Genomic DNA, 27,862 nt, shown 5'->3' with positions numbered 1-27,862 from the left:
GTGACGCGTTATTATGTAACGTGCGGGATAGGTGACGCGTTATTATGTAACGTGCGGGATAGGTGACGCGTTATTATGTAACGTGTGGGATAGGTGACACGTTATTATATAACATGAGGTGACATGTCATTATATAACGTGAGGGATAGGTGGCATGTGATTATATAATGCCAAAGTCCAGTTTGCAGAGGTTGAAAAGAAAACTTTTGGTAAACACTGACAAAACTGTCACAATGGTCTTTGGAACGGTGCCTGAATAACATAAATTAATACAATTCAATAAAGAGTGTGTGTGTGTTTCTCTATGTATTGGGCAGGGTGTGTTAATGTATATGTATCTATCGGGCAATGTGTGTAGATGTGCTATTAGGCAGTATGTGTGTATTGGACAGTGTATTTATATGTGTGTGTGTGGGGGTAAATGTATGTATTGGGTTGTGTGTGTGAAGATGTATGTATTGGGCAGTATATGTGTGTGTGTGTGTGTGTGTAGATGTATGTAGGTACTGGGATGTGTGTACCTACACACATCCCATAAACGAATAAATTAATAAAATTCAGTAAAATTCAATAAAATTCAATAAAGAGAGAGTGTGTGTGTGTGTGTGTGTGTTTCTATGTATTGGACAGTGTGTGTCAATTTATATCTATCGGGCAATGTGTGTAGATGTGCTATTAGGCAGTATGTGTGTATTGGACAGTGTTTGTATTTGTATGTGTGTGTGTGTGGGGGGGTAAATGTAAGTATTGGGTTGTGTGTGAAGATGTATGTATTGGGCAGTATATATGTGTGTGTGTGTGTGTGTGTGTGTGTAGATGTATGTAGGTACTGGGATGTGTGTATTGAACAATGTGACTCTTAATTCTCTTTGTTCTGTCTCTTCTCAGTATATATTTTCCCTTGTTTTTCTCTTCCCTTCCCTAAATGTCATCGATGTCAGTCTTTTATTTTGGTCAATTTTTCTTCAGTCTGTCACTTTACCCTAAATGTTTTTTCCAGTCTCACAGAATTTGTTCCACTAAGAGGGTCATTTACTAAAGTGAGAAATGCCAGGAATTTAAAGTGAATTTAAGCCCAAATGTGGCTGACCTGGAAACCTAGCTGAATTGGATATTTTTTTCCAGTTTGGCTACTTTAAGCCTTAAAGGTACACTACAGGCACCAACACCACTTCAGTTCATTAAAGTGGTTTGGGTGCAGTGTCCCAACTCACTTAACCCTGCAGTTTTAAGAAACTGCAATAATTACCTGCTAGAGTTAACTCCAGCTCTAGTAGCTGTTTACCAGACAGCCACTAGAGGGACTTCTGGATGGTTAGGCAACTTTTGGTCGCCTAAATGACACTGGATGTCCTCACGCTATACATGGGGACTTCTATTATAACCCAAAACCCCATATGAATATATGACTTTTATATTACTGTTTCAGTATTACTAGAGAGTAACCGGACTGTTTCCCTATTACTGGAGGGTATCAGGACTGTTTCCCTGTTACTGGAGAGTATCAGGACTGTTTCCCTATTACTGGAGAGTATCAGGACGGTTTCCCTATTACTGGAGAGTATCAGGACGGGTCCCCTATCAATAGAGAGTAACCAGACTGTTTCCCTATTACTGGAGAGTATCAAGACTGTTTCCCTATTACCTGAGAGTATCAGAACGGATTCCCAATTTCTGGAGAGTATCAGGACGGTTTCCCTATTACTGGAGAGTATCAGGACGGTTTCTCTATCACTGGAGAGTATCAGGACGGTTCCCCTATCACTGGAGAGTATCAGGATGGTTCCCCTATCACTGGAGAGTAACCAGACTGTTTCCCTATTACTGGAGAGTATCAGGACTGCTTTCCTATCACTGGAGAGTATGAGGACTGCTTTCCTATCACTGGAGGGTATCAGGCTTGTTTTCCTATTAGTGGAGAGTATCAGGGCTGTTTTCCTATCACTGGAGAGTATCAGGACTGTTTTACTTTCACTGGAGAGTATCAGGGCTGTTTCCCTATCACTGGAGAGTATCAGGACTGTTTCCCTATTACGGAAGAGTATCAGGACTGTTTCCCTATTACTGGAGAGTATCAGGACTGTTTCCCTTTTACTGGAGAGTATCAGGACTGTTTTCCTATTACTGGAGAGTATCCGGACTGTTTTCCTATTACTAGAGGGTATCAGGGCTGTTTTACTATTACTGGAGAGTATCAGGACTGTTTTCCTATCACAGGAGGGTATCAGGGCTGTTTTCCTATTACTGGAGAGTATCAGGACTGTTTCCCTCTTACTGGAGAGTATCAGGGCTGTTTCCCTTTTACTGGAGAGTATCAGGACTGTTTTCCTATTACTGGAGAGTATCCGGACTGTTTTCCTATTACTAGAGGGTATCAGGGCTGTTTTACTATTACTGGAGAGTATCAGGACTGTTTTCCTATCACAGGAGGGTATCAGGGCTGTTTTACTATTACTGGAGAGTATCAGGACTGTTTTCCTATCACTGGAGGGTATCAGGGCTGTTTCCCTATTACTGGAGAGTATCAGGACTGTTTTCCTATCACTGGAGGGTATCAGGACTGTTTCCCTATTACTGGAGAGTATCAGGGCTGTTTTCCTATTACTGAAGAGTATCAGGACTGTTTTCCTATTACTGGAGAGTATCAGGGCTGTTTCCCTATTACTGGAGAGTATATTTTTGGTACCACCCTCCCACACACACACATCTAATTTTGTTAGATAATTATTTGTTACTCACTGGACTACCATCAGGACCAGGAGGGCCTCTTTCTCCAACATCTCCAGGAACACCCTAATGGGAAGATAAAAACAAAAAGAGCAATAAGGACAAAAGACATTAAAAAAAGTGATATTCCTATTTTGTGTGACATGTTATTATCTAACGTGTGAGGTGACATGCTATTACATAATGCATGGAATAATTTACGCGTTATTATGTAACATGCGGGATAGGTGACGCGTTATTGTGTAACGTGCAGGATAGGTGACGCGTTATTGTGTAACGTGCAGGATAGGTGACGCGTTATTGTGTAACGTGTGGGATAGGTAATGCGTTATTATGTAACGTGCGGGATAGGTGACGCGTTATTGTGTAACGTGCAGGATAGGTGACGCGTTATTGTGTAACGTGCAGGATAGGTGACGCGTTATTGGGTAACGTGTGGGATAGGTAATGCGTTATTATGTAACGTGCAGGATAGGTGACGCGTTATTGTGTAACGTGTGGGATAGGTAATGCGTTATTATGTAACGTGCGGGATAGGTGACGCGTTATTATGTAACATGTGGAATAGGTGACGCATCATTAGGTAACGTGCGGGATAGGTGACGCGTTATTATGTTACATGTGGAATAGGTGACGCATCATTATGTAATGTGCGGGATAGGTGACGCGTCTGTGACGAGACCAATCTCGCCACATTGCATTGGAGGAGCCTGGTTGCCCGCCTGCTGCCTTTGGACTATGGCCCTGGGAGATTGGGCCCTTTAAAAACAGTGTTCGGCACCTAAACTATGGTACTATAAACGGACATTTATCTGCACGAGCACTGCTGAGCCATCCGTCTCCTGGTTCCCTTCGGTATTTCTATGTGAACTGTGGTAACCCAGATAGCTAGGCTATGGAGCCTATTCGTGTGATTAAAGACTTTGGCTCCATGGCGATTAAACTGTATTCGTGTGGTCTGGGTGCCATTCACCTAATAATGTGCACCCAGACCTGAGCTATCTGGGGATATGTAACATGTCTGTGTTTGGTGTAATAAAAGTGACTTTATATATTTTAAAACATAATCCTGTATTTAGGTCCCCACATGTGTAATGGAGTTTTGTCTTTGACCTGGGAGATAATTGGATTACTTCTCCAATTATCTCCAGGGCAGAAGGGAGGAAGCCAGGATGCATTGTGGGGATGTTTTACTTCTATTTGAGCCAGATAAAAATACTGCCAGCCAGGGGGAACAAAATATACTTTTACTAACTTTTGAACCCCTGGTCTGATTCATGCCATTTTTTAATATGTTGTTCCCCTGAATGGATTGATTGTGGATATGTATTTTTTATGTGAATGTGATGTATGGTTTTAGAGTTATGAAAGTTGGGTAAAAAGTATGTTTTAACTGTATGTATAATGGGATTATGTGTCACACTAAGGGGAGGGGATGTGTGGGTTGCACCCGTGATACTATTGGTTATTTTATGCCTCCCCCTGGGTGTGGCCTGTATGTGTATGTGACGAAACCAACCTCGCCACTGGGCATTGGAGAAACCTGTTTGCCCGCCTCCTACCTGCTGACTATGGCCCCTGGATTATTTGGGGCATATTGTATTTTATTGTGCAACTGCTGGCCCTTTAAGTACAGTGAATGGTATTTTATTGTACTGCTGCTGGCCCTTTAAGAACTGTCTGGGGACATATTGAGACTTTGGGTAACAATACCCTTTAAGACTATGGCCCCTGAAAACGTATGGACTTTTATTGGTGTGTATGGCCCTTTAAGAACCGTCTGGGGACATATTGTGACTTTGCTGAACAATGCCCCTTTAAGACTATGTCCCCAGACCGGTAAAATAACTTGTTCCTGGCTTTCCCCCACTTGGTTCAGTAAATAGGGCTTATTGAACCAAGTACCACACAGGCAGACCACCCAGAAGTTAAAGTGTGCAGGCAATTTACCTCCCAGGCTGTGAGGTTACTGCCGGTCAATTGCACGTGGCGGCGGCCATCTTGGTTTCCTCGAATGCGGTCAGCGGTGTATGCTAAAGATTCTGTGGAACTAAAATCGGCTACACATTCTGCCGAACACCGCTGACCCTTACCTTCTCCCATACGGAACTTGCAGCTCCAGAGACTAAGTCCCGTTCGAAATGGGACTGTAGCGGCACCCCGGTGTAGTAGGGGTTTACGCCGCTGAGAAGGTGTTCTTTTCCCCAAGCACGAAGTTAGCTACAGCATAACAGGTTCCCCATAATTACGATATCCAAGTAATAGTTATCCCCTCCAAGCACGAAGTTAGCTACAGCATAACAGGTTCCCCATAATTACGATATCCAAGTAATAGTTATCCCCTCCAAGCACGAGACGAGACTCTGTGTTGAGGGTCAAAAGTAGGAATAATCTTTATTCGGTAACTCGGGCTTTTATGCCGTACAACAACTCCTCCCCGTATCCGGAGGAGATAATACATTTACAGTGGGAGTCACTCCCACTGTACCGAGCAGAATATTATAACATTATTACAAGTTTATATAACACACACAATATGCAACGAAAATACATTGTGCTACGCGTATTAGGGAACGGAGATCTAGGGGAACAACATACGTGAAAATCCCCTAGATCGGTTGGGCCGTTCGCCAGATACACGTTTGCACCAATTACTCAAAAACTATACAAAATAAACGAAAACTCTCTGTTGGACCGGGTGTCTTTGGTTCGGTACTTTGGATCCGTCGACTAGCATGGGCGTATGTCGTTGGTAAGGTCGGAATTCGTCGAGTGGAAAGTTCGGTCATTAGTCCACGCGGTCAAAATGGCCGCGACCCATTGTTCTCTCCACGTGGCGATGTATACCGTACGGATCCACAAGTACCCGAAATCCACAATAATCCATATGCAACGGCAATTCTCCGAGATGGTATCTGTTACACTAGAAAGGGGTCTGTCACAGGGACTTAGTCGTTTTTCCGCATGAAATTGACCGACCGCACAGCCCAAATCTATGGAACTGTTTTGGGCAGGAAATTGTGCTTGCGGTCGGTCATAAAGGACTTCCAGCTAACTTTTGATCCACTGGAGGGATTTGGCTGATTTTTGGAAGGGTTTATGTTTGAAGTGTGCTGAGTTCAAATATGTAATTGTTATGAATATTGGATGTAGGGTTTTCAAGTTATAGCACATGTATAAAAACTGTATTTTCCCTGGCTGTAATAATTATGTTAACTGGTTATCTGAGGGGAGGGAACTTGTGGGTTGTAACCGTTATGCTATTGGCTGTTTTACCCCGCCCCTGTGGGCGGTCTTTTATGTGTAAGATGGAAATAAAAGCAGACTGGGTGTGCTAGCACCTCAGATCATCTTGTACCTTCATGAAGTTTCGGCTCATGTTTGGGGGGATTGGAGAACTACACTCTGGGGATTGCTATAATCACTATACTCCCCAGGGTATAATCGCTGAGCTCTGCTAAGAGCTGGTTCCTGTTCCTGCGCTCTGGAATTCGGAGAGGTCCATCTACTGGAAGCTAGACCCTGGTCGTGGGTCCAGAGTGGGTAGCATGGCGAGACCCCAACCAAGCTGCGGCGGTTCGTGGGAGTCTACAGTGATTATGGTGTCTGGTGGAGTGCTTGGAGACCTCGGAAAGCACTAGGAGCATCCGTCAGCGGAGGGTACCCGGTCGGGGTGCCAGCGGTTCCGTTACAGTGGTGGCAGCGGTGGGATGGCGTCCTAGTGCGAGGTAAAGCAGCTCAGAGACACAGTTCGTTTGGAGTTACAATTGAGGGCAACGTTCGTATTTGTACAGCGGCCCTGTTCACAACAGAATGGAGAGAGTTAGCACCCGGGCAGCACTCAGCTACGAGGAGGCGTTCCTTCGGGAAATGCGATGGCGACTGGCGTATTTTAGCAAGGATGTCCCGGACAGCGTTGTCCGGATACTTGAGGCTCACGTGGCTGAGGATCTGCAATACCAGGCAGAACGAGCCGGGTGGGGGACACCCAAGCCACAGCGGCAGTGTGAGTCCCAGGGAGCAGAAGGCGCCGTCCTTCCTCCCCAGCGGCAGTGTGTAACCCAGGGAGCAGAAGGCGCCGCCCTTCCTCCCCAGCGGCAGTGTGTATCCCAGGGAGCAGAAGGTGTCGTCCTTCCTCCCCAGCGGCAGTGTGTATCCCAGGGAGCAGAAGGTGTCGTCCTTCCTCCCCAGCGGCAGTGTGTATCCCAGGGAGCAGAAGGTATCGTCCTTCCTCCCCAGCGGCAGTGTGTATCCCAGGGAGCAGAAGGCGTCGTCCTTTCTCCCCAGCGGCAGTGTGTGTCCCAGGGAGCTGAAGGTGCCCTCCTTCCTCCCCAGCGGCAGTGTATATCCCAGGGAGCAGAAGGTGTCGTCCTTCCTCCCCAGCGGCAGTGTGTATCCCAGGGAGCAGAAGGTGTCGTCCTTTCTCCCCAGCGGCAGTGTGTATCCCAGGGAGCAGAAGGTGTCGTCCTTCCTCCCCAGCGGCAGTGTGTATCCCAGGGAGCAGAAGGTGTCGTCCTTCCTCCCCAGCGGCAGTGTGTATCCCAGGGAGCAGAAGGTGCCGGCCTTCCTCCCCAGCGGCAGTGTGTATCCCAGGGAGCAGAAGGTGTCGTCCTTCCTCCCCAGCGGCAGTGTGTACCCCAGGGAGATGAAGGGGTCGTCCTTCCTCCCCAGCGGCAGTGTTTAACCCAGGGAGCAGAAGGTGCCGTCCTTCCTCCACAGCAGCAGTGTGTACCCCAGGGAGCTGAAGGTGCCGTCCTTCCTCCCCAGCGGCAGTGTGTACCCCAGGGAGATGAAGGGGTCGTCCTTCCTCCCCAGCGGCAGTGTGTACCCCAGGGAGCAGAAGGTGCCGTCCTTCCTCCCCAACGGCAGATCATTAATGTGCAGGGAATTGGGAGCCCAGTCTCCATTCCCCAGCGGCAGAGTGTTCTATCGGGAGAGGAGCCTGTTACCACCTCTCCCCAGCGGCAGCTTAATGTACCAGGGGGAGACTGTAAGCCCCACAACTGTGCAGATGGGACTACGGTCTCTGCACCTACAGCACAGGGTGTAAGGACAGTCAGTCCTGTCCTCCAGCAACAAGGCTGCTTAGCCAAAGGGGAGACAGTCGGTCTCCCCCTCCAACAGCGGAACTATGTATCTAAAGGGGAGACAATCGGTCTCCAACAGCAGAGCTGCGCAGCTAAAGGGGAGACAGTCGGTCTCCAACAACCAGGCTCCAACCAGACTACTCCCGTGGTAGTGCTGGCACCAGGGCAGAGTACCGCTGGCCTCTGCCCACTCAGCAACCCACCAAAACAGCCTACCAGTCCCCCACACAGCCATGGTGAGGCATCTGGACCTGGACAAGTTTTTTCCTTACTCAGGTGTAATCACCATTTATTGTGGGTGGGCTGTACTGCTGTTCCTGTTTTGTGGGTGGGCTGCTGGACTAACAAGGGCACTGACCGGCAAGAGGTCAGGTACCCTGTTAGTCTGTTTGGAAAAGGGGAGAAATGTGACGAAACCAACCTCGCAACTGGGCATTGGAGAAACCTGTTTGCCCGCCTCCTACCTGCTGACTATGGCCCCTGGATTATTTGGGGCATATTGTATTTTATTGTGCAACTGCTGGCCCTTTAAGTACAGTGAATGGTATTTTATTGTACTGCTGCTGGCCCTTTAAGAACTGTCTGGGGACATATTGAGACTTTGGGTAACAATACCCTTTAAGACTATGGCCCCTGAAAACGTATGGACTTTTATTGGTGTGTATGGCCCTTTAAGAACCGTCTGGGGACATATTGTGACTTTGCTGAACAATGCCCCTTTAAGACTATGTCCCCAGACCGGTAAAATAACTTGTTCCTGGCTTTCCCCCACTTGGTTCAGTAAATAGGGCTTACTGAACCAAGTACCACACAGGCGGACCACCCAGAAGTTAAAGTGTGCAGGCAATTTACCTCCCAGGCTGTGAGGTTACTGCCGGTTAATTGCACGTGGCGGCGGCCATCTTTGTTCAGTCGAATGCGGTCAGCGGTGTATGCTAAAGATTCTGTGGAACTAAAATCGGCTACACATTCTGCCGAACACCGCTGACCCTTACCTTCTCCCATACGGAACTTGCAGCTCCAGAGACTAAGTCCCGTTCGAAATGGGACTGTAGCGGCACCCCGGTGTAGTAGGGGTTTACGCCGCTGAGAAGGTGTTCTTTTCCCCAAGCACGAAGTTAGCTACAGCATAACAGGTTCCCCATAATTACGATATCCAAGTAATAGTTATCCCCTCCAAGCACGAAGTTAGCTACAGCATAACAGGTTCCCCATAATTACGATATCCAAGTAATAGTTATCCCCTCCAAGCACGAGACGAGACTCTGTGTTGAGGGTCAAAAGTAGGAATAATCTTTATTCGGTAACTCGGGCTTTTATGCCGTACAACAACTCCTCCCCGTATCCGGAGGAGATAATACATTTACAGTGGGAGTCACTCCCACTGTACCGAGCAGAATATTATAACATTATTACAAGTTTATATAACACACACAATATGCAACGAAAATACATTGTGCTACGCGTATTAGGGAACGGAGATCTAGGGGAACAACATACGTGAAAATCCCCTAGATCGGTTGGGCCGTTCGCCAGATACACGTTTGCACCAATTACTCAAAAACTATACAAAATAAACGAAAACTCTCTGTTGGACCGGGTGTCTTTGGTTCGGTACTTTGGATCCGTCGACTAGCATGGGCGTATGTCGTTGGTAAGGTCGGAATTCGTCGAGTGGAAAGTTCGGTCATTAGTCCACGCGGTCAAAATGGCCGCGACCCATTGTTCTCTCCACGTGGCGATGTATACCGTACGGATCCACAAGTACCCGAAATCCACAATAATCCATATGCAACGGCAATTCTCCGAGATGGTATCTGTTACACTAGAAAGGGGTCTGTCACATGGCTCCCTCCTAGTGGTACACTCCGGCAGACCTGGATTGATCCTTTCGGATTAACTTAGGGATGACCGGAATTCATTTGTCCGGAGAATTGTCCAGTTGTCGAGACAACCCATCGGCGTTGCCATTTAGCTTACCGGGTCGATAGCTGATGGTGAAATTGTACGTTTGCAGGGCCAAGCTCCATCTCAGCAATCGCCCGTTGTCTCCTGCGACCCGGTTAAGCCATACCAATGGATTGTGATCTGTTACCAAAGAGAATTCCTGTCCATACAAATAAGGCGTTAGTTTTTTCAATGCCCATACCAGGGCCAGGCACTCTTTCTCTACGGCCGCATAACTCACTTCCCTCGGTAACAGCTTTCGGCTGAGGTATGCGACCGGATGCTCTTTTCCATCGTCCCCGATTTGGCTCAGCACAGCCCCCAGTCCATACATGGAAGCGTCTGTATGTACAAGGAAACGTTTGTTAGGTACTGGGGCAGCCAAGACAGGAGCATTAACAAGAGCATGTTTGAGAGATTGAAATGCGGCTTCGCAAGCGGGAGACCACAGGACCTGTCTGGGTAAATTCTTTTTGGTCAAGTCAGTCAAAGGTTTGGCTACCGTGCTATAATCAGGGACAAAGCGTCTATAGTACCCGGCGGTCCCTAAGAAGGCCAGTACCTGGGTCTTGGTATTCGGTGTGGGCCAGTTTGCTACTGCCTCAACCTTGGCAGGCTCCGGTCTCTGGTTTCCACACCCCACCCGGTGTCCCAGGTATTGGACCTCGGCCATTCCTAGATGGCATTTCTCGGGTTTTAGTGTCAGGCCCGCGGCATGAATCTTATCTAGGACTACCCCTACGTGGACTAAATGTTCTTCCCAAGACTCACTGTAGATCGCAATGTCATCCAGGTATGCACACGCAAACTCCTGGAAGCCATCGAGGAGCCGATCCACCATTCGCTGGAACGTAGCCGGGGCATTTTTCATCCCGAATGGCATGACCTTAAATTGGTATAAGCCAAACGGGGTGACAAAGGCCGACTTGGGGACGGCATCCTCGGCCAGGGGGATCTGCCAATAACCCTTGCAGAGGTCTATGGTAGAGAGGTAGTTACCCCTGGCTATGCGATCTAATAATTCGTCTACCCGAGGCATGGGGTAAGCGTCAGTGGTAGTCTTTTCATTTAGCCGCCTGTAGTCGACGCAGAACCGAGTGGTTCCGTCTTTCTTGGGGACTAAGACTACGGGAGAGGCCCAGGGACTGTCGGATGGCTCAATGACCCCCAGCTGTGTCATTTCCCGTATTTCCTTCAGCATTCCGTCCCGGACGGCTTCCGGAATACGGTACGGGGGTTGTCGGAGGGGGGCCTGCCCTGGGGTCTCTACTCTGTGTATGGCCAGGGTTGTGTATCCTGGCTCCTGGGAGAAGGTACTCTGCTTCTCCCATAGGAGCTGTCTAGCCTGCTCTAGCTCCGTAGGGTTCAGTCGTTCTCCCAGCTTCACTAGGCTAACTGGGTCGGGGTGAGTCTCCTTTTCCAGCAGGTCAGGTAGGGGTAAATTTTTGGGGTCATCAGTAGCTGGGGCACAAACAGCGTTAACATCTTCCTGTCGCTCTTGGTACTCTTTCAACATGTTCACATGAAAGGAGCGTTGGATCCTTTCATCTGCACAGCTGGCAATAAGGTAGGTGGTATCACAGAGTTGGGCTAAAACCTTGTAAGGACCCTGCCACGCAGCCTGCAGTTTGTTGTCCTTCACCGGTTTTAGCACCAATACCTTCTGCCCTATGTGGAATAGTCGTTGCCGGGCACCCCTATCGTACCATCGTTTCTGTCGCCCCTGGGCCGCCTGGAGATTCTCCCTTACTAATAGGGAGAGTTGCTCCATGCGGTCCCGGAGCTCCAGGACATATGGCACAATAGGTGTCCCTGCCTGTTCGGTTTCCCCTTCCCAGTGGTCCCGAATGAGATCGAGGGGTCCTCGCACCCTCCTCCCATACAATAACTCAAAGGGAGAAAAACCCGTAGATTCTTGGGGGACCTCCCTATACGCAAATAACAGGTGGGGTAAGAATCTCTCCCAGTCTCTGCAACCGTCCGTAAAGGTCCTCAACATTTGTTTGAGAGTCCCATTAAAGCGCTCACAGAGACCGTTAGTTTGGGGGTGGTACGGGGAACTGAGCAGGGGTTTAATGTGGCACACTTTCCATAACTGCTGTGTGAGTACGGCAGTGAACTGGGTTCCTTGGTCGGATAGGATTTCTTTAGGGAATCCCACCCGAGTGAATATCTTAACCAAGGCATCGGCTACCGTCTCCGCTTCAATATTCGGCAGGGGCACCGCCTCGGGGTACCGGGTCCCATAGTCCACCACGGTAAGAATGTACTTCTTACCGGACGGGCTATGTCGCGCTAGGGGGCCTACAATGTCGACGGCGACCCTATAGAAGGGTTCCCCAATGATCGGCATCGACATTAATTTGGCCTTCGGGCGATCTCCCCTCTTACCCACCCGTTGGCAAGTGTCACAGGTTCTGCAATATTGTCGCACGTCCCGGTTAAACCCTGGCCAGAAGAAATTCTGGGTAATCCTATGGGCCGTGCGACGTACTCCTGAATGGCCAGCTAAGGGTATATCGTGAGCGATCCTCATGATCTCTCGCCTGTATTTTTTCGGTAGCACTAGTTGCTTCCGTGGGACGGGGTTTTTACCTGCTGCGGCCTCCTGGGGGATCCTATACAGTCTATCCCCCACCCACTCGTAGCTTTCCCCATCTGTCCCCGGTTCCCCTTTCCCTGCCTTATCCCTATATTTCCGGAGAGTGACGTCTTCCCGCGTCTCCCTCCCAAAAGTCTCAGGGGTATCCCAGTCTAAGGGGGTCTGTCCTAAGGTCACAGTCGGAGGGTCAGATCTTACCTGGGTCTCCGCGACTGGCGGGCCGATTCCAATTGCACGAGCCTGAGCCCGGGTGGTGACAGGGCAGGCTCCAGCAGGGCCTTGAGGAGCAAAAGCGGACAACAGCGGGGCTAAGTCATTTCCCAAAAGTACTTCCGCGGGTAGCCCTTTCATCAGGCCCACATTCACTTGGCCAGCTCCCACCCCCCAATCCAAATGCACTCGGGCCGTGGGGAGGCGATGTACTGCACCCCCGGCCACTCTAACGGCCACCGTTTGGCCAGTATGTTCTTTTTCTGGGACCAGGTCGTGTTGAATCAAGGTTAAGGTGGCCCCAGTGTCTCGTAACCCACTGACAACTTGTCCATTCACTCGGACTGTTTGTCGGTGATGCTGCCGGTTGTCTACAGCAGCCGCATATAGGGGATTGGCCTCGTGTAAAATCTCCCATTGCTCTTCCCCCAGGGGTTGGGCTTCAATGCAATGGGCCCCTGAGGTAAAAGGTCGGGGGTTCCCTTCAGCGGGCTTTCTCCAGGACGTTTGTCGAGCGGGATCAAGTGGGCATTTGTCCCTCAGGTGACCCACTTGCTGACACCTATGGCACCGCCGGCGGTCCGGGACACTTGACTGGGTGAAGCGGGAGGAAGTGTTGTAGCTAGGTTGGATAGTGGGGGTGGTTGGAGTAGGGCCGACAGGGCGGCTTTCTACTCGGGCAGCTGTCTTTTGGACCGAGAGATCGGGTTTGCGGGCGTCTGCATACTCGTCGGCCAACCGGGCGGCTTCGGGTAGGGTAAGTGGTCTCCTATCCCGAATCCACTCTCTGAGCTCCTTGTCCACCTTTTCAAAAAAATGTTCCAACAAAAACAACTGTAAAACCTCCTCCGCGGTGGTAGCTTGGCACCCATCCATCCAGTGGCCAGCCGTGCGTTGTAATCGGCAGGCCCATTCGGTGTAGGAGTCACCGGTTTGCTTTCGGGATTCCCGGAAGCGTCTCCGATATGCTTCGGGGGTTACCGCATATCGGGACAATAGAGCTTCTTTTACCAATCGGTAGCTTCCCACCTCATGGTCCGGGATCGCCCGGAAAGCATCGCTGGCTCGTCCGGATAATTTGCCAGACAAAATTTTGACCCACTCCTCGGAGGGTACTTTATGTAGGGCACATTGACGTTCAAAGTCCGCTAGGTATTGGTCAATCTCCCCCTCTGCTTCCACAAAATTTTTAAAAGCGGCAAAGTGTACTTTCCTCTTTTCCTCGGGAGTTTGGAAAGTCCCCGCAATTGGACTGGTGCCAGTGGAAGTCTGGCGCCGGTTGGCATCGACTGCCGCAATGACTTGGGTTACAATCCTAGGTGAGGGGTTGGGTCCGTAGTGAGCCAGCCTTACCCTCACCTCGTGGTCGAATTGTTCATCTGCTGGCGTTCGGACCAAAGCGATCTCCGGTTCTGGGTTTGGTTCGACATCCAGTCCGTCATTCTGTTCAGCTAAGTCCAATGCGACCAACTCTGCCAAAATGTCTCTTTTCTTTTTGTTGCTAGCCGAACGACCACGGCTCTCCAACAAGTCTTTTAGAGTAGATCGTTTCAACCTTCCGTAGTAGGCCTCCATCCTGATTGCTCTCGGTAGCTGTCCTTCTGGGGTGAAAGAACGATCCCGCCGCTGCCACCAATTGTAGCGGCACCCCGGTGTAGTAGGGGTTTACGCCGCTGAGAAGGTGTTCTTTTCCCCAAGCACGAAGTTAGCTACAGCATAACAGGTTCCCCATAATTACGATATCCAAGCAATAGTTATCCCCTCCAAGCACGAAGTTAGCTACAGCATAACAGGTTCCCCATAATTACGATATCCAAGTAATAGTTATCCCCTCCAAGCACGAGACGAGACTCTGTGTTGAGGGTCAAAAGTAGGAATAATCTTTATTCGGTAACTCGGGCTTTTATGCCGTACAACAACTCCTCCCCGTATCCGGAGGAGATAATACATTTACAGTGGGAGTCACTCCCACTGTACCGAGCAGAATATTATAACATTATTACAAGTTTATATAACACACACAATATGCAACGAAAATACATTGTGCTACGCGTATTAGGGAACGGAGATCTAGGGGAACAACATACGTGAAAATCCCCTAGATCGGTTGGGCCGTTCGCCAGATACACGTTTGCACCAATTACTCAAAAACTATACAAAATAAACGAAAACTCTCTGTTGGACCGGGTGTCTTTGGTTCGGTACTTTGGATCCGTCGACTAGCATGGGCGTATGTCGTTGGTAAGGTCGGAATTCGTCGAGTGGAAAGTTCGGTCATTAGTCCACGCGGTCAAAATGGCCGCGACCCATTGTTCTCTCCACGTGGCGATGTATACCGTACGGATCCACAAGTACCCGAAATCCACAATAATCCATATGCAACGGCAATTCTCCGAGATGGTATCTGTTACACTAGAAAGGGGTCTGTCACAGGGACTTAGTCGTTTTTCCGCATGAAATTGACCGACCGCACAGCCCAAATCTATGGAACTGTTTTGGGCAGGAAATTGTGCTTGCGGTCGGTCATAAAGGACTTCCAGCTAACTTTTGATCCACTGGAGGGATTTGGCTGATTTTTGGAAGGGTTTATGTTTGAAGTGTGCTGAGTTCAAATATGTAATTGTTATGAATATTGGATGTAGGGTTTTCAAGTTATAGCACATGTATAAAAACTGTATTTTCCCTGGCTGTAATAATTATGTTATATGTTTATCTGAGGGGAGGGAACTTGTGGGTTGTAACCGTTATGCTATTGGCTGTTTTACCCCGCCCCTGTGGGCGGTCTTTTATGTGTAAGATGGAAATAAAAGCAGACTGGGTGTGCTAGCACCTCAGATCATCTTGTACCTTCATGAAGTTTCGGCTCATGTTTGGGGGGATTGGAGAACTACACTCTGGGGATTGCTATAATCACTATACTCCCCAGGGTATAATCGCTGAGCTCTGCTAAGAGCTGGTTCCTGTTCCTGCGCTCTGGAATTCGGAGAGGTCCATCTACTGGAAGCTAGACCCTGGTCGTGGGTCCAGAGTGGGTAGCGTGGCGAGACCCCAACCAAGCTGCGGCGGTTCGTGGGAGTCTACAGTGATTATGGTGTCTGGTGGAGTGCTTGGAGACCTCGGAAAGCACTAGGAGCATCCGTCAGCGGAGGGTACCCGGTCGGGGTGCCAGCGGTTCCGTTACAGTGTACACTTGTAATAAAAACCAGGCTGGGTGTGCCAGCACCTCAGACCACTGCTTGACCCTCAACACGGAGCCTTGTCTCGTTCTTGGGGGGATTCACTGTATGCTGTTGGAGATTGATTGCTAGGAGTGTAAGCTGATGTCTGCTTTTCCTGTTCGTCTGCTAGCAGCTATTCGTGAGGTTCCAGTTTGGAGTGCTACCTTATTCCCTTGTATGCAGTTCGGGAGTTTGGTGCATTCATTTATATCCGAATTCATGTGTTTTGGTGCTTTTACAGTAGCTGTGCCTGTCTGTGAAAAGGGGATTATCGCCTGAACTGATTTTTACCCCTTTTCTGCTGAAACGGTCCGTAACAATTGGTGGCAAGCGGCGGGATCGTTCCTACAGCCTACAGGAGACACCATTGCTCTGGATTTTACAATTTGAGGGCAACGCATGTCTGAGTACAGCGACCCTGACAGCACCAGCATGGAACCAGCAGTGGAGTTCGATGAGGGTGCCATGGATGACCGAGATGCAGTCCGTAAAGGCATCTGGTACCAGGCATTGGGCATTGTGGAGTACCAACAGGGTGAGCGACTCCCCAAGGAAGATCAGCGTTTGCAGAAGCGACTAGCCCTGCGGATGCCCTTCCTGGGAGAGCAGCCCCGGGAGGAATGGGTAAAAGAATTGGAGCTCCGGGTATGGCAGGAGATGTGGCTGGAGGATGCCTACCAGGCACTTTGGTGTTTGGTGTTTCGTCTGCTAGCAGCTATTCGTGAGGTTCCAGTTTGGAGTGCTATTTTGTATCCAGTTCGGGAGTTTGGTGTTCTGCAGTAGCTGTGCCTGTCTCTCAGAAAGGGGCATATTGCCTAAACGGATTTTAACCCCTTGTCTGCTGAAATGGTCCGTAACAGCGTCATTATGTAACGTGCGGGATAGGTGACGCGTTATTATGTAACGTGCGAGATAGGTGACGCTTTATTATTACATAGTTACATAGCTGAAAAGAGACTTGCGTCCATCAAGTTCAGCCTTCCTCACATTTGTTTTTTGCTGTTGATCCAAAAGAAGGCTAAAAAAAAAACAGTTTGAAGCTGGGGTAAGGAAACATTTGCTAATATCCATAATTGATTATGGGTATATAGTGTATGCACCTGTGCTGCAAATGCTACTTCATAAACCTAATACATTGTAGAACTTGTTCTGCCGCATTGTGCTACAATATAATTTCACCCACCATTTTGATATGTTAAAAGAGCTAAATCCAGGCACACCCTTTATCTTTCCAGCCTTGTGTTCAAGAGCATTTCTGGGAAGCTCCAACCTTACCTGAGTAGAATGGTCTCCCCAGCTGTTCCCACCTCCTATAACCTCCGATCCAGTACTAGCACTTTATTTAGTCTACCTCAATACAAAAATAAAGTGGCTCGATCATAATTTTCCTACAGAGCATCGCAATTATGGAAATCACAAGGTTATCACTACAACAAGCCTTAAATAGGCTTACCTTAAATAGGCTTACCTAATTTCCACGTTATCACTGCGATCCAAAACTAATTAGATTTGATGATGATGTGGTCACTTTAAGAGTGGGTGTGATGTCACGTCTGCATCTATATATAGAGGTCCAGCCTGTGCAGCAGGAGGGGGTCTGCATGGCTCGTTGGAGTTAAGTAATGCCTCAATTTATTACTTGTTCTGTGTTTAATGTATAGGTGTACTTTAATATAACGTTTTAATATTCTACTTACCCTACTGTAACAATGCAATGTTTTGCAGGACATAGTTCAAAATGAGAGAAATCTCAATGTATCCTTCCTTATAAAATATGTTCTAAATAATGTTTGGGACCAGTAACATGTTGTTATATAATGTGTGGGATAGGTGATATGTTATTATATAGTGTAAGCTATAGATCATATGTTATTATATACAAAAATAAAGTGTCTCAATCCTCATTTTCCTACAGAGCACCACAACTATGGATTAACCTCAGGGACACAGTCACATCTTCATTCAATCTAAAATCTTTTAAGAGATCTATGGCAATATACCTCAATACAGAATGCACCTGTCATGGTTGAATATATTTATGACCTGTTATGTATTACATTTATATGTGTGTGTGTGTATTAAGGGCCTTTTGGCCTGTAATTGTGGGAGGGGCTCATTATTTCACTTACCTATTTAAAAAACACCCATTACCTGACTGTGGGGCCACCCTCAGGGCACTGTAGTGCCAGGAAAACGAGTGGTCCTTTAAATACCTTTTAAAGTCTTCCGATTGGCCGGAATCGGTCTTTGACCTTAAAACGTGCGCGCGCTTGCGTGACGTCATGTGCCCGCCGAGATCGTCAATCACATGAGCGGACGTGGGGGTATATTTGGCCATGGATCCGCAGCGGCCGGCGTCCATTAACATGCCGCAAGTGTCATTCATGCAAGCGCACGGCAGCTTAGTGCAGAGACCCCAAGGTGAGGAAGAACGTTACACATACAATATACTGACCCTATCGGTCACCGATTATACATCATGGTCACAACTTATTACAGGGATGTTACACGATTTGTGTTTTGAATTATCAGCATATTGTATTTGACTTTTGCCAATCACGTTTTTACCAATTTTATGTCTCCAGGTGTATGGTTAGAATTCTCATTTCTGATATAATTCATACGGTATTCCCTTCTCTATAAATAGTCTCCCTATGAGAAAAGGGGGGGGGGGGGGGGTTTAAAGCTACAAGTAACTTGTTTGACAGAGCGCTTTGCTCTTTAACTTGTAGGTTTTACACATAGTAGGATGAGGATGGTATATGTCTATATTCATTACTTCACGTTGTTTTATCCATTCAGGTTACAGGTACTACTAAAACCTAAACTGATTATGAACTGGTTAAACAATAAAATACAATTTTTAGAATACAATGTATTTCTTACCGTTCTACCTTTGATTCCTTTCTTCCCAGCAGGTCCTGGTATCCCCTGAGTGAACACATAGATGATTAAAGATTCATTCATTCCATTAGTCACGCAGTATTTTAGGAATTGATTGTACTTACTCTCTCCCCCTCCGGCCCAGGAGGCCCCGGCACGCCAGCTATTCCAATAAAACCCTTGAAAATAAATAGGAGAGCTTTTTTTAGTGACAGTGAAAGTGCAGTGATACCTTCCTTTCAGAAACCATGTCTCCTAGGTAACCTGGGCTTACCGGTCTGCCGTATTTTGCTGAAACATTCATTTCAGGTAAGGGTTTGCTAAAATGTTTTAAATGAATAAGTCAAGTATTAATAATTGTTTGGCTCATTTAATGTGACACTTAAGCAGGTAAAATGCTAAATAATATGTACAAAAAGTAAAACACAAGGAAAATAATGAGCCTTTAAAACAAGGCCTGACCTAGAGTTAGTATGTTAGGAATAGTGACTTAGGCTAACAGCCTCCTGCCCACCAACGAGGTAAGTAGAAAGGGCCAGTAAAGCCATAATTCTCTTTGTGTGGCCGCCGTTTGTATAACTGAACGCCACTTGGTGGAGAAAAAGCCGGCCATCTTTTCGCATCAAAGAATGCAGCGGGACTTGGTCGTCGAGTGCCTGGAACTGAGGTAGCCACTCGACAGCCCGAACACAGGAGAGGGCTATTCGACAGATTGTTCAACGAGATCTCCTGAACAAACCCCACACTATGAGCCAGGGGACCCGTTCTCCCTTTTAATGTATTAACTTTTTATTTTGTATGAAAGCTCTCTAACTAGACTAACCGCTATGCCTGAAAATATGTAACTATTTTTGGGCAGACCTCTCCAGAGCGGTCTATCTATTCTTCACCCCAGTGGCGATTCGACTATGTTGGTGGGATCTGAGCGCTCTTCGGATATGTTGTGCGCTCAGATCCAAGCTATGGGGTTTGGGTTGTAAGAAATATGACTATGTATTTTAACGTGTTTTTGTGAGTTTATGAAAGCGGGAATATTTTCAGTACCTAGAGATAATGGAGTTTAAGACAGCAACTCAACCCACATAAACAGTATAATCCCTCCTCTGTACCTGGGAGATAATGGGGAGTGTCCTGGACCTGGGTGCCATTGTCATTGGGTCATTGTTTTGTGTTACTGTCCCCACTCAGGTCCAGGAGGGAGTGCCCCTTGCATGGGGACCTGCAGAAAAGGCCAGCTGTGGCTTCCATTAACCCTTTGAGGACCAAGGGACTTATTTGTCCCATGTTTTAATTGCCTGTATCATCTGATTAAGAACTTAAAATACTTTTTTTTTTGGTTTGAGTCAAAATATTAGTTCTTATCAACAAATGGATCTAGCTTTTTGCCAGTTATTTCATGAAATGGCTTAGTTACAGCAACTGAAGTGTACCCATTACCCATTCATGAAGTCTTGGCTCGTGTTTTGGGGATTGGGAGTTATAATCACTACAACTTCTTCTATGCTTGGATGTCGGGAGATTCTTCACGGATACACTCAGCCGGAGTATAGGGGATCTGTTACACGGGCTCTCTTACAGAGGGGGCTTGTGAGCTTTGTGGCAGCCAGCCAGCACTATACAAAGGAGAACATGCAGAAAGCACTTCTGGAATCTTCTAGTGCCATCAGCGTAAGTGGGTCTAATGATGCACTCACGCTGTGCTGACTGGGGACCGTTCGCCGTCTTTGCAGGTTCTAGTGCCATCAGCGTAAGTGGGTCTAATAATGCATTCACGCTGTGCTGACTGGGGACCGTTCGCCGGTGTCCCATTACACATAGGTATAGGGAACACGTGGTTGACTTCTACTGTAACCAACGTGTAGATTAGCTTGTGAAAAGAGGTAAAAACATTTTTTATATTTACAGAACCCACAATGCAATGCAGATAGAAAAATTACAGCTGTGCATCACCTGCATATCTCATTAGCCACAAAATTCAGAGAAATCATGTGTTACAATTGTATCCCCAGAATTCCTAGCTCAAAATGCAAATGAGCATAAAGGCACTGGGGATTATACATACAAAGTGGTGCAGCTGTTTGTATGCCAAAACTGTGTATTTGAACCAGTAGTTTCCTTCATCTGGTTTCCGGTTTGCACACTTTACACTTCCTGGCAGATTTTGTCATGCACCTCTTTTTGTCACTTTAGTGGCGCTGTGATGTGTGTGACCATTTTTTTCACCACTGTCAGAGTGGTGGTTTTCTGTGACAGGTGACCAGGTTTTAGACCTTCCGTTCTATTTAAGGACTTTAGTATTTATTTATTTTTACTGTAAAATGAACCTTCGAACCATTTGTCTTATCTTGTGTATGTGATCAATGAAAAAGTCCTCAGGAAAAAAAGGAGCATTAAAATCTCAAAAAGCGATAACTTGGGCAGAAACACAGATTCTGCTGCTTTACAGAAAAAATGGACATACCGTATTGACTCGAATCAAATGTGCACCTTTTTTAGGAAATGTTTCCAAAACTGAAGATTATGTTGGCTTTAGTTTACTAATAATCTTAATTTTATTAATAAAAAAGGAAAAGTATAAACCGTGGCGCTAGATAGAGCTGCTAGAACACACTAAGTGGGAATAATCACAAAAAATCCCACAGGGAAGTGGATGCAAACAATAAAAGACAGTGTGCAGCGCAAGTGTATAATACCTCAGAATAAAATGTGATGCATGCACTGTGGTGGTGTATATAACCAATGGATAACACACAAAATACCCAAGATATATAAACAGAGACAGATATTTAACCAGAGATCAAATGCTGGGGGTTCCAATGGTATAACCCTTTTCTGACAGACTGTTTTTCGGGTGATGGTGTGTTGTGGCAAGGAAAAATCCAAGGGGTGTTCCTCTGTGTGAAGCTTGTTCCTCAAAATGAATAATGTAGAACAGGCACACCAGTTACAAAGGTAAGTATTCTTATTTATTCATAAAAAATATAAAAGTTCTTACATGAAAGTTGTAATGATGCTGTTCATAGGTAAGTACCCAGTAGCACAACGCGTTTCGACGAACAAAGTCGTCTTCCTCAGGTGCAGTAACCATACACAAGCTTCACATACATTTAAATATACATATTAGCACGGGAAACGGGTACTTCCAACCCGCCCCCGTCGCCAGATAGCCAATCAGCAATGGTGCTCGTAATTTTCTTTTTTGATCCCATCGGGTTGCTGTAGCCGTGCCGCGTCACTTCCGGTTTTCGGTACTTCTCACTTTATTTCCGGATTGCATGCGTTCCACGGACCACCAATGGCTGTTCACCGTTTATTTCCGGATTTCGTGCGTTCCACGAGCCACCAATGATAGTTTATGTGCGTTCCACATAGCTCGCACATCATATTTATATATTAATGGATCGCAACTTGTGATCCATTTAAGTCCACAATAAAGTCCATATATAAATAAAGAGATAAAAAGATATAAGCATATAAAAAATAGTTAGAACGTATATAAAACAATGGATGATGTAAAAGAACCTACATGGCAGGTTTAAATATAATTATACATGTCAAAATCGATATTTAACCCTTGAGGGGAGAGGGTTTCTAGATCAAAGATCCATCTCATCTCTGTCTTATTTAAAATTCTTAAATAATCACCTCCTCTCCAGGGTTTTAAAACCTTTTGAATCCCCATAAAGTGCAAAACTCTTGTGTCTCCATTATGATTTTCATGGATATGTGCGGATACAGAATGGGTTAATACTCCATTCTGTATATTCCTTAGATGTTCACTAATTCGGGTCTTTTGTGGTCGAATAGTCCGCCCCACATATTGTAAGCCACATATGCACGTTAATAAATAAATAATATTATTGGAGCTATAAGTTATGAACTCTTTGATACTATATTCCCTTTTTGTGGTGTTAGACTGAAATTTTTCAGTTTTCTTAGTTAGGATTCTACTGGTTTTGCAAGCTCTGCAAGTTCCGCAATTATAAAAACCTTTCAGGGGATTGCCGTGTATATCTTTATTAGGTCCCATTGTCTTAGGTATATAGCTATGAGTTAAAATATTTTTAGAATTGTTAGCACCTCTATATATTACCCGGGGTTTATCTCCTATAAAAGTATCCAGATCCTCATTTTGCTTTAAAATGTGCCAATGTTTCTTTAAAATTTTGTGAAAGGAATGGCTCTGAGAGTTAAAATCACAGATGAAGGAGACTCTTTTTTCTTGATTACTGTTATCCCTTTTTTTTTTTATAAATTAAAAGTTATTCTCTAGGTTTAATACATACTGCCTTAAATTGCTTTTCTATATCATCTTTCTCATATCCTTTTTGATAAAATTGTTTTTTTAAAACTTCAGATTGGTTTAAAAAGGTATCTTCTTCCATACAATTTCTCTTAAGCCTTGTGAATTGCCCTTTGGGGATGTTAGAGAGCCAGGGTTTAAAATGACAACTGTCACAGTCAATGTAACTGTTAACGTCGACAGTTTTAAAATAAGTGCTAGTCACGATCTTTTTGTTATTAATAGAGATCTTTAAGTCCAAAAAATGGACTTCTTGCTTACTGATCTCTGAGGTAAGTTTAATACCCCAAGAATTAGCATTAAGATATATCAGAAATTCATTAAGGGAAGATAGGTCCCCTCTCCAAATAAAGAAAATATCATCAATGTACCGCCTATAGAGGACCAAGTTCGCACTCCAGCCATGCTGGGCATAGATAAATAGTTCTTCCCAATATGCCATAAACAAATTAGCATAGCTGGGTGCGAACTTGGTCCCCATGGCGCTACCTCTCCTTTGAATATAGAAACTATTTTCAAACCAAAAAAAAATGTTTTGTAAAATCATTTGAATGCCTCTAATATTAAACTCGATTTGTTGATCCTTAAAAGAATCGGATTCCTTCAGAAAATATTCCACTGCTTCGCAGCCCTTGTGATGCTCGATAATAGTGTACAGGATGCTCACGTCACTAGTCACTAAAAAAAATTCATCTGACCAAACAATATCTTGTATTGTTTGGAGGACGTGAATAGAATCCTTTAAATAGGCACGGGTATTCACAACTAAAGGCTGAAGGAGAGTATCAATATAGTGTGACAGAGGTGACAAAAGAGAGTCTACCCCTGCCACTATCGGTCTGCCTGGGGGGTGGATTGGGTCCTTTTTAAAGTTTGTCCTTATCCTCCTTGAAACCACGCTCCACTCCCTTGTGAGGGTCTCTGCCCCCTTAGGCCATTAACACCAGCATGAGTGTCAAACTTCAGCGTGCAAGCCACATTATCCGGTAGCGTGGGGCGCGGCCGCGGGTATTCAGACCGCAAATGTTATCCAAGGACTTCCTGAGCCAGAAGTGGTCAGCAGGCATCCAGTCATCAGAGTCGAACATGCGTCCGCTGGTGGCATCCAGAACACTTCTGGATCAGCTTGAGTGGCGGAGTCCCCAACCACCGCGTTGTCCAACGTGGCTCATCGGGTAGGTCTCTTTAGAGGAGGAAAGATGTAGTTTCAATCTTTGTCCTTTGAGACAGAGGTGGCCACCTGATACTCGTCTAATACAGAGAGAGAGTGGGGGTTGTCCAGGTCCTTGTCAGAGGAGTGTTGTGGAACAGGTCTAGAGACCACTCGCGTAGGGGCCCGACCACGCCTGGCAGTCGCCTTTCCCTTCGGCTTAGCTCCATTGCTAGTCAATTTACCTCCCAGACTGGTGGTTAAAAGCAATGTTAATTGCCGACCGCTGGGTGGCCGACGTTCGTATAGTCGAACACGTGGCGGCGGCCATCTTTGTTCATTCGAACGCGGTCAACGGTGTGTGCAGCCATATTCATGGAACTGAAATCGGCTGCACATTTCAACAAACACCGCTGACCCTTACCTTCTCCCCCACTGAGTTTCCAGCCACAGAGACTAAGTCCTGTTCGGCTATTTGAACTCACTGCTATACTAAGCTAAATGCACGAACGGCCCCATTCGTGTATTCGACTAGGACTTAGCCATTTTTCAGTGTGAAATTGACCGACCGCACAGCCCGACTAACTTTTTAACCCCTGGATGGAATTGCCTGAATTTTGGATATGTTTGTATTTGAAGTGTGCTGAGTTCGAATATGTAATTTATGGAGATTGGATGTATATTTTTTAAGTTGTAGTATATGTGTAAAAACTGTATTTTTCCTGCCTGTGATAATTACTGTAACCCATTGTGCTCAGTAATTATATCACAGGCAGAGGGGAGGATTTTGTGGGAATGAATGGGTGTTTAACTGTGTTGTAATGTTTTGATTGGTTGTTAAATGTACAGTTCCAGTTACCCACAAGGTCCACATGGGTGGAAACCTTGCTGGGAAACTTGTACAGGGAGTGCAGAATTATTAGGCAAGTTGTATTTTTGAGGATTAATTTTATTATTGAACAACAACCATGTTCTCAATGAACCCAAAAAACTCATTAATATCAAAGCTGAATATTTTTGGAAGTAGTTTTTAGTTTGTTTTTAGTTATAGCTATTTTAGGGGGATATCTGTGTGTGCAGGTGACTATTACTGTGCATAATTATTAGGCAACTTAACAAAAAACAAATATATACCCATTTCAATTATTTATTTTTACCAGTGAAACCAATATAACATCTCAACATTCACAAATATACATTTCTGACATTCAAAAACATAACAAAAACAAATCAGTGACCAATATAGCCACCTTTCTTTGCAAGGACACTCAAAAGCCTGCCATCCATGGATTCTGTCAGTGTTTTGATCTGTTCACCATCAACATTGCGTGCAGCAGCAACCACAGCCTCCCAGACACTGTTCAGAGAGGTGTACTGTTTTCCCTCCTTGTAAATCTCACATTTGATGATGGACCACAGGTTCTCAATGGGGTTCAGATCAGGTGAACAAGGAGGCCATGTCATTAGATTTTCTTCTTTTATACCCTTTCTTGCCAGCCACGCTGTGGAGTACTTGGACGCGTTTGATGGAGCATTGTCCTGCATGAAAATCATGTTTTTCTTGAAGGATGCAGACTTCTTCCTGTACCACTGCTTGAAGAAGGTGTCTTCCAGAAACTGGCAGTAGGACTGGGAGTTGAGCTTGACTCCATCCTCAACCCGAAAAGGCCCCACAAGCTCATCTTTGATGATACCAGCCCAAACCAGTACTCCACCTCCACCTTGCTGGCATCTGAGTCGGACTGGAGCTCTCTGCCCTTTACCAATCCATCCATCTGGCCCATCAAGACTCACTCTCATTTCATCAGTCCATAAAACCTTAGAAAAATCAGTCTTGAGATATTTCTTGGCCCAGTCTTGACGTTTCAGCTTGTGTGTCTTGTTCAGTGGTGGTCGTCTTTCAGCCTTTCTTACCTTGGCCATGTCTCTGAGTATTGCACACCTTGTGCTTTTGGGCACTCCAGTGATGTTGCAGCTCTGAAATATGGCCAAATTGGTGGCAAGTGGCATCTTGGCAGCTGCACGCTTGACTTTTCTCAGTTCATGGGCAGTTATTTTGCGCCTTGGTTTCTCCACATGCTTCTTGCGACCCTGTTGACTTTTTTGAATGAAACGCTTGATTGTTCGATGATCACGCTTCAGAAGCTTTGCAATTTTAAGAGTGCTGCATCCCTCTGCAAGATATCTCACTATTTTTGACTTTTCTGAGCCTGTCAAGTCCTTCTTTTGACCCATTTTGCCAAAAGAAAGGAAGTTGCCTAATAATTATGCACACCTGATATAGGGTGTTGATGTCATTAGACCAAACCCCTTCTCATTACAGAGATGCACATCACCTAATATGCTTAATTGGTAGTAGGCTTTCGAGCCTATACAGCTTGGAGTAAGACAACATGCATAAAGAGGATGATGTGGTCAAAATACTAATTTGCTTAATAATTCTGCACTCCCTGTATATAAGAAGGAATAAAGTTTCATTGGAGTCAGTTCTTCTTGACCCTCAACACGTAGTCTTGTCTCATGATTGGAGGGGACAGCTATACTCACACTGGGGATTGCTATGCTCTGCATACTCCCCTGAGCTTTAATCACTTAGCTCTTTTAAGAGCTTGTTCCTGATATGCTCTCCTGGAGGAGAGGTCTTTCCCACATGGTCCTGGAGGACAGAGGCTGATCCAGGGTGGAAGGAAGACGGCGAGACTCCAGTTAAGCTACGGCGGTTGTGGAGTCTGCGGTGGTTAAGGTGTCCGGTGCGGTGCTTGTGGTCCTCGGCGCAAGCTAGGAAGCGTCCATTAACGTAAGGTACTCAGTCGGAGTACAGGGAGTTCCATTACACATGAGTTCAGTCTGTGCGGAATGTCTATTTCGATAAAGTCAAATAAATGAATGAAAGCACGAACGGAGCCCCCTTGTTCGTGGGAACTAAACTACTGAAAGGCGCTCTCCTAGCTGTTCGTGGAAAGGAAGCAGGCGTTCGTATGTTTTTAGTAGTGTTCGGGAAGTCGAGTGTACGATTTTAGTTCCAGACACTCAACGACCAAATCCTGCTGCCTCCTTTCGTGCAAACAAGATGGCCACCCAGAGAGAGCACTCAATCGACAGTTCCCTTTGTAGATAATGAGCCAGGGGTGGTCGGTGTTCGGTAGTTTCATCTACCGAACTAATAAAACATAAAAATAACAAATGGCCTTACAAAGTCATGAATTAAAAGTCTCTTTTCTTCACAATATATATATATATAACACATAACAGGTGATAAATATATTCAACCATGACAGGTTCATTCTGTGCTGAGGTATATTGCCATTAGATTGGATATTAGATTGAATGAAGACTTGACTGTGTCCCTGAGGTTATTCCATAATTGCAGTGCTCTGTAGGAAAATGAGGATCAAGCTACTTTATTTTTGTATTGCGGTAGACTAAATATTGTTCTAGTACTGGATCGGAGGTTATTGGAGGTGGGAACAGCCGAGGAGAGCATGCTGCACAGATAGGGTGGGTGCTTCCCAGAAAAGCTCTCAAACACAAGGCTGGGAAGATGAAGAGTGCGTATTTATATTTAAAGTGCATATTTAAAAATAGAGTACCTTTCTAATAAAGTGCATGAAATTAGTGAATGTTTAATGTAGCAAAGATGCTATTTTGTGATATCCATAATTAGTGAACTAAAGTGATCCAAAGTATTGATTATGATTAAAATAATACACAATCCCCTCATCTCCAATGGGGTAG

General features: G+C 45.9%; 1 protein-coding gene across 4 annotated transcripts in view; it reads right to left on the bottom strand.

The window, feature by feature from the left end:
• The window catches only part of COL24A1 (collagen type XXIV alpha 1 chain), an 808,926-nt gene that overhangs the window by 508,314 nt on the left and 272,750 nt on the right, over window positions 1–27,862 (bottom strand). For all 4 annotated transcript variants that reach the window (XM_063427613.1, XM_063427615.1, XM_063427616.1 and 1 more), the window contains 3 exons: window positions 18,800–18,853; window positions 18,678–18,722; window positions 2,740–2,793 (listed from right to left, as the gene is read on the bottom strand). In XM_063427613.1, the coding sequence (XP_063283683.1) occupies window positions 2,740–2,793; window positions 18,678–18,722; window positions 18,800–18,853 (153 nt within the window). The remainder of the gene's footprint in view (window positions 1–2,739; window positions 2,794–18,677; window positions 18,723–18,799; window positions 18,854–27,862) is intronic.

The sequence above is a fragment of the Pelobates fuscus genome, chromosome 7, assembly GCF_036172605.1.
Source record: "Pelobates fuscus isolate aPelFus1 chromosome 7, aPelFus1.pri, whole genome shotgun sequence".
NCBI classification, from domain to species: domain Eukaryota; kingdom Metazoa; phylum Chordata; class Amphibia; order Anura; family Pelobatidae; genus Pelobates; species Pelobates fuscus.
This window is presented reverse-complemented; position numbering and strand designations above follow the sequence as displayed.